Below are 7377 nucleotides of genomic sequence, written 5' to 3'. Positions count from 1 at the left end.
CCCCGTGGCTGTCCCCGTGGGTGTCTCCAGGTGGCTCTGTCCCCCAAGTCTCCCGTGGGTTTCTCCCCCTGGCTCTCCCCAGGGGTCTCCTCCCGTGGGTCTCCCCCCGTGGATCTCTTCTCCTGACTCTCCCCGTGGATCTCCCCCCGTGGCTCTCCCCGTGGGTTTCTTCCCGTGGCTCTCCCCCCGTGGCTCTCCCCCCGTGACTCTCCCCGTGGGTTTCTCCCCCCGTGGCTCTCCCCCCGAGTCTCCCCCCGGGTCTCCCCCCGTGGCTCCCCCCGTGGCTCTCCCCGTGGGTGTTCCCGCGTGGGTCTCCCCGCGGGGCGGCCTCAGCCCGAGCCGCTCCTCCAGCGCCGCCGCTCCCGCGCTGTCCGCCAGGGGGCAGCACCGCCCTGCCCGGCCGCGGCGGCGCCTCTCTTGGCCGCGCTCCTGCCCCACACCGCTGACCGGAAGGGGCGGGCAGACGGCGGCGGTGGCCGGGCCCAGGTGAGCGGGGGCCGCCGGGGGCTCGGTCCGGCTCTGGGTCCGGTCCGAGTCCGGGTCCGGCTGCGGGGGGGCCCCGCGGGGGCCGGGCGGGGGTCGCAGAAGCAGTCCCGGTTTCCTGTGAGTCAGTGCTGAGGCCCCGGCGCGGCCTTGCCCGGTGCGGCCTTTGCCCCGCCGGAGCCTCGGCCGGGCGCTGCCAGCCCGCAGGCCGCGGTGGGGCCGGGCCCGGCTTGTGAGCGCCGCGTTCCGGCCCCTGCCAGGCGCAGCCCCCGGCGCCATGTGGTCCGTGCTCTGGGCGGCCGTGCGCTCCAAGGCCCCGTACGTCACCTTCCCGGTGGCCTTCGTGGTGGGGCTGGTGGGCTACCACCTGGAGTGGTTCCTCCGCGGCCACCCCCCGCCCAGCGCCGAGGAGGAGAAGAGCATCTCGGAGCAGCGGGAGGACCGCAAGCTGCAGGAGATCGCGGGCAAGGACCTGACCAAGGTGGTGAGCCTGAAGGAGAAGATGGAGTTCGCCCCTCGGGCCGTGCTGAACAGGAACCGCCCGGAAAAGAGTTAATAAAGTTGGTTTGGGCAAAGGCGGTGCCCTGGAGGGACTGGCCCGGGGCTGGGGCCGGCTGCTAGAGGGCACCATGCTGGGCACTCCCCTGTCCCCTGCACACCTTCCCCCAGCCTCCCTCCAGCACCGGAGCGTGCCTGGGCGGTACGCTGCACCCGCTGCTGCTCTTCACCCTCCCCGCGCCCTCCAGAGGGTCAGGATTTGCCCACCCCGTGGATGTGCTCACGACGCGGCAGCCAGACCTCCTTTGTGGGAGAGCATGCAGGGAGCCATGCTTTGGAGGTGGAGTGGGACTGAAACTCATCAGCTCTTGGACCCGGAGCCATGGAACCCTCTGGACCCGGTTCCACCCACGGCTCTTTAGATTTGGCTTCTTCCATGGCGTGAAGGTGGAAGAATCTTGGACTTGAGCCTCATGGGGTCGGGGTCAGGCTCACCGCCTGGGGCAGGAGGACTTGTCGTCCTGCTTCAGCTCTCCTGTGGCTCTGCCAGCCCCGACCACAGCACCGTGCTACCGCGTTGCCCTTGCAGGAGCCGGAGCAGTGGGGGAGATCTCCGGGAAGCCCCAGGCTTTGCAGCAAAGCAGGGAGATGAAGAAGAGGTGGATGTCCTGGCCCTGCTTCCGTCGTGGAGCTCTGAGGGCGGCAGTGGCTTTGGGCTGGCCTGTGGAGCACGGGGAGATCTCTGCCCTGTACGGGAACAGCCAGAATAAACTTCTGCCAGTCCTTGGGCCTCTGTGTCTTCTGCGTCAGCACCTGGCCCCAGCCCTCGCTCAAAGCGTGTTGGTGCGCCCGTGATTTCACCAAGCAACCCCTTCTTCGATGGGAGAGATGCCGTCATTGTCCCTGGCCAGGCACTGGCGCGGCTGGCACGGGGTGGCGGGCAGGAAGGAGGGGGAGGCACGGGAATCCCAGCCCGTGCTGCGGTTGTGCCTCCCTCCCAGCTCCCCCAGCCACGTCATCTGCTTCCCTTCGAGCGCCTTATCTAGACAAGAAGGGCTGTGGCAGCGGCGGGTGGGGTCCCAGGGGACCGGAGCGGGGGCCGGCTGGGCTGCTGAGCAGGGCAGCGCGTGGTGGGAGAGGCTGGCAGCGAGCGCTGGGGACCGGTGGCCGGTGTCCCCTCCAGCCTCGGGCATCGCTGGCACAGCAGGGCCCAGCCCTGGCGAGGGCTGCCTGAGCAGGGCCGGCCGGTACCGGTGCTGCCGCTCTCTGCCGGCAGCGTGCCGGGGCAGCAGCTGGGGTTATCGCTCTCTCCCGGTTTGTTTTTTCCCCTGGTGCCTGAGTGAGGCCTCGTCGCTGCCCCAGCCCAGCCTTCCCCTCCCGGGGACAATAAATCTGTCGTGTCTGGTGCGAAGCCCTGAGGTCAGCAGCCAGTTCAGCATTTCGCATCGCTTCGTCCCGCTTCCTCGGGGCCAGCTCCTGCGCCGCTGACAGCTTTACCGCCGGCGCTGCCCGGCCATGTTTACCTCCCGACCCCGCTGCCCTTGGGCTGGATCGCCGCCGGCCGGGCTCGCAGCCCGGCAGCGCCGGGAACTCGCAGGCCTTTGCCGTGGCGGTGTGTGAGGGCAGCTGAGGCTGGGTTAGGAGGTGCAGGAGGAGTCTAGGGGCGATGCAAGGGCTGTCCCGGCCCTGCCCCACTGCTGTCTCCTGCTCTGGGGCTCGCAGCACTTCTTGTGCCACCGCCTCGGTCCCCCGGGCAGGCTGGCACTGTCCTCTGAGGCAGCCCCTGCCCTTGGCTCCTTGCTTTCCCAGCCTGGCCGCGGGGGTGACGTGGGGCGACTGCTGTTCCCTATTGTGTGCTGGGGTGGGAACGGTCCTGTCCCTTCCCCCAGCTGGGACCAGCCGGGCTCAGCTTGGAAATGTCTTCCGAAATGCCTTTGTTCACCCCGCGGCGGAGCGGCTCCCTGGGCTGTTTATAGCCCATTGATCTCCCCGTTCCCAGGGCCAGCTGGGCACAATTGGGCTTTGTTGGGGCCTCGCTGCCCCGTTTCCTCCCCTGGGTGTCATTCATGGGGGGGCTGAAGCAATGTCCTCGGGAGGGACTGTGCCCTGACAGTGGCTGTGAGGGCGGCGATGGCACCTGGCTGGGCAGCCTCGGCCGCTGCCCTGCTCCCGCCGTGGCTGTCTTGCTGGTCCCGCCGTGTTTCCAGCTGATCCCGGGGATTCCCGTCTGTCCCCACGCAGATGCCGGCGTTGCTGCGGGGCCGTGGTTCCCTGCAGGCGCTGGGGCAGGGGTGACGCCGCTTCCCAGAGACAGGTCGCAGCGCGGGAGAGTGCCGCTTTTCTCCTAAACCCTCGGTGCCGTAAACCCACCCTTCCTCCCATTGAATCCCAACAATGTGCTGCCTGGGAAGCGTCAACTGGACAAGAATAGGAGCCCAAAAGCTGTTCGGGCTGGGGCGAGCAGCCACAGTGGCTCACAAAGAGCGAGAGGAAGCTTTGTTGAATAAACTATTATGGCAAAAATCTGGCTTCCCGAGCCTGCATGCAGCCACTCAAGTGCAAGGCCAGCACTGATCCAGCTGTTCCCAGCATGGCACAGCCGGGCGCTGCAGCAGGAGCGTGGCAAGGAGCCGTGTGAGCGGGAAGCCTGTCCCCAGGCAGGGAGTCCTACGCCTGGCCTGGGAAGCCAGGAGATGCCTGGAGAGCATCCTGCCAAGGCTTGTCCGGCTTTGAGGAATTCCCTGTGGCCGGGCCGGCTGCGGCTGCTGCGGAGCAGGGACCAGATCCGGCAGCTGCAGCAGTGCTCCGTGGTGGCCGTGCCCGGGGTCAGGAGCAGCAAGCCGGCTGCTGTGCTCTTGGCACTCCCTGGCTCCCAGGGCAGCTGCAGCTCCCGGCTGACCCTCTGCCCTGCCCGGGGCCGGCGTCGCTCCCGGGGTTCCGTTGTGACCGGTTTGCGAGAGGAGCAGGTGGCGGTTTCCAGAGGCAGGATGCAGGGAGCGCGCCGGGGCTGTGTGTGGGGGGGCCAGCTGTGCCCTCCGCGCTGGCTGGGGGTCGGCCCGGGGGACTGGGCCAGCGGCTGTGTGGGCAGAGGCAGTGAGAGCCCCCCCGGGCGCTCGGCACACCTGGGCGGCCGCTGCGGATGTCCGGTGAGATCAGAGCAGGGATGCACCAGCTGCGTGGGGCTGGGGACGCTGTGACCCTGCGCTGGCACGGGGCTGCTCGCAGCCACCGGTCCCCTTCCTGCGAGGCCTGGGACCAACGCTCCTGTGTCCTGGCCTGGAGCGGCGCGGTCACGCCGGGGCACCCAGGACCTGCAGGCACTGCGGTGTCCCGGCAGCCGTGGGACACGGAGGGTGCTCACACTGGCTGCACTGCAGAGCAAGCGGCGCATCCCCTGCGTCGCGTCCCCCGCAGCCCCTGGGGACATCCACTCCCTGCCCGGCTAGCCGAGGCCGTTTTCCCAGGATCTGGTTTTGCCCTTTCCCGGAGCGCGGCCGGGTCCTTTCCCAGCCTCCCTGTCTCCCCGCTTCCTGCCACAGCCCCACGGTGCAGATCTGCCCTGCTGTGCCCAGCGGCTCCTTTCTATGGCCCTGAAGTGCTGTGAGAGAGGAACAGCTATGGTTTGCCCCGCGATGCATCCCCGAGCCCTGGCTGGGGACAGCTACGACGGGACACGATCCCTTCCCGGGTGGCATCACCTCTACTTGCGCCCGCAGCCCAGGGCCGAGTCCCCGTCCCCAGCAGCCCTTGCTTTTAGACCACATGGGACTCCACAGGCCAGAAAAGCCCCCGGCTGTGCAGGCAGCAGCCCCTCCCCGCTGGTGCTGCACTGGGACGATGCCCTGAGCCACTGGCAGGGGCAGGACCCATTCCGGAGTGGGCACGGGGTGCCGGGCGCCACGGTCCCCTTCCCTCCATGCGAGGAAGCGGCCGGAGGGGAGCTTGTCGACAATGTCAGGATGCGGGAAGTCGTCGGGGCTATTGAGCGCGTTTCCTCCTGCCTGCGGTTCTCACACGGGGCTGCATTGTCTGCCGTGCCCGCGCGTGGAGGGCTAAATATAACCCTGCGCCGGGGCCGGCCCGTGGGAGGAAGGGAGCTCTTTGGGGTTTGCTTTTCCTCCGTTGTGCGGTTGGCAGCGGCACCGGTAAGGTACCTGCTTTGGTGTTGCCTCGATAGTGGGTGCTCCGGGCACGGGGTGCTGGGGTTTGGGGTCTGTGCCCGGCCCAGGAGGATGCTCCTGCCTGCACCCCGTCCCCCCGAGGGGCTGTGGAAAATAGGGGGCTGTGGGCAGAGCCCTGGGCACGGACCGAGCCCCGGTGGGATGGGGGGGACCATGCTGTGGCCCCGGCTGGCATCCCCCTGCCCAGCCCTCAGCCCTTCCTCCCCTGTCAGCTGTGATTTTTGCTCCCGCTGTGGCTCTTCCTGCGAGCAAGTCGGATTTAGACGCTTGCTATTTTCTGTTTGCTGGGAAAGCTTAAAAATAAACTCCTTGGTGCCTGGCCAGCGCCTGGGACAGAGCCTTGCAAGCGTGATAAGTTGTGGCAGTCCTCATGGCTCCTCTTCCCCAGTCTGAGGCAGGGGGAGCCCAACAGGGACTGGTCCTGACTGGGAGGAGGGCAGGAACCTCCCTGCAAACTCATGGCTGTGGGGCACTCACTGGTGCAGGCTCCTGGGGGCCGTGGCTGGCATTAGACCCCATGTCCCCGGCAGGAATTGGGCTCCCAGGACTGGCAGAGCTGCCCCAAAGCCTTTCCTGACTCAAGGGGTGCTGCAAGTGTCCCCCTCACACCTCTCCAGCATCCTCCCAAACCTCTGGTGAGGAAGGCAGCCTGGCTCCTGCACCGTGGCTCTCGCTCGCAAGGTAGTTCTGGGGGTGGGGAGGGTGCTGCAGCATCCAGCCTTGGTTTGGGATAAACCCCACAAGGCTCTTAGGTGGGATACGAAAGCTGCCCTCCCCGAAAACCCGTGCTGAGGGCAGTGCCAGCGAGGGGGTCCCAGCCTGTGAGTGGCCCTGGGAACAGCCCCGCAGCGCTCCTGCCCCGTGGCTGTGCCCAGGGATCCCTGCCGTCCCGGCTGCGGTGGGTCCTCGCGCATCATGGCGCGAACCTGGGGCTGCGCTCGCTGCCCGTTGTCCCAGAGCCGGATCCGGAGCCGGGTCACCAGGGTGCCCACGGGGAGCCCCTCGCTGCAGCCCCGAGGCTGCCGAGCCACCGCAGCGCTCAGCGTCATGGTATGGGGCTGAGCGTTGGGGCGGCGAGTGCCGTTCCCAGAAAGGGACCGGAGGGGCCTGTTTACTCAGGAGGGCGCGTGGAGGTGTGAGAAAGGCCGTGTGTGTCCGGCCGGCCGCTATCTGTCCCCGGGCTGTGCCAAAACGCTTCGCTGGGCCAGCTCGCACCCTTATCAGCCGCAAACTTTTATTTGCCTAAGGGCCGCCCGCCCCGACTTCTGGGGGGCTGCTGCCAACACCGGCCCCGCTGCCGCCCCCGCCGCGCAGGTGAGCCCCTCGCTGTTGTTGTTGGCGTGCAGGTCCCGGCGGCGTGGGGGTCACACCGGCCACCCCGAGCCGCCTTGTCACAACACGGGAACAATAGCGGGACGCGGAGCCGTGTTTGCTCAGCGCCCGTGGCCGGGCAGCGTGTCCGGGCAAGGGGGCTCGCGGCTGTCTTGTTTTCCACCTTGCAGGGCCGTTCGGAAAAGCGTGATGCTCCTCCAGTGCCAACAAAAATATCAGCCCAGGCGAGCGGGGGAGAGCTGCCGGCGGGTAAACACGCGGCACGGCTGCACCGTTACCTTTCACACGGGCATTTCCTCCTGGCCCAGCGCGCTGGGCTGCTCTCCCCAGAAAGTCGCAGCGCTGCGGGGCTTTGCAGCTCTGCTGATGGCTGGTGAGCGCTGGGTTGTGGTCCCCATTGCACTGGGGTGCACTGGGGGGGGTCCTCACTGGGCAACAGTGGGAGCAGGACAGGGTCCCTCTGGAGATGGTGGGAGCAGGGCAGGGTCTCTCTGGAGGGGACCTACCCCAGGACCCTCGTGGAGGGCATACGGGAGGGCTGAGAGCTGGCAGTGTGCACCCCAGACCCCCGCCCCAGGGGATTTTACTCCCCCCATCCCCAGCAGGGAGGGGAGCCAAGGGCGGGCTGGGCCGCCAGCCCGGGCTCCGCACCAAGGGCAGCGCAGCCGGGTGCCTCCCTCTCCGCTTCCTCCAGTGGCCGATGGCAGGGCTATCGCCCCGTGTCACCCATATTTCATTTTCTCCAGGGTATTTTTAGTCTGTCCCACCCTCGCTGAAGAGGCCCTCAGCCCAGAGCAGGCTCTGCCCTGGGCTGGCTTGGCTGGAGAAACTAAACAACAGCCCCAGCTGCATTGTGTGCCTTTATCTGCAGCTCATTTCCACC

The 7377-nt window shown here is 67.8% G+C and overlaps 1 protein-coding gene across 1 annotated transcript; it reads left to right on the top strand.

Moving 5' to 3' along the window:
* Positions 1 to 463: 463 nt before the first annotated feature.
* On the top strand, positions 464 to 1764 carry SMIM12 (small integral membrane protein 12). The gene has a single exon (XM_086765241.1). It carries the CDS (start codon positions 761 to 763, stop codon positions 1037 to 1039), a length of 279 nt encoding a protein of 92 aa, XP_086621367.1. The 5' UTR covers positions 464 to 760; the 3' UTR covers positions 1040 to 1764.
* The last annotated feature ends 5613 nt before the right edge of the window (positions 1765 to 7377 follow it).

The sequence above is a fragment of the Chlamydotis macqueenii genome, chromosome 22 (assembly GCF_036417535.1).
Source record: "Chlamydotis macqueenii isolate bChlMac1 chromosome 22, bChlMac1.mat, whole genome shotgun sequence".
NCBI classification, from domain to species: Eukaryota; Metazoa; Chordata; class Aves; order Otidiformes; family Otididae; genus Chlamydotis; species Chlamydotis macqueenii.
Note: the sequence above shows the minus strand (reverse complement) of the source record. Positions and strands in the feature narration are given on the sequence as shown.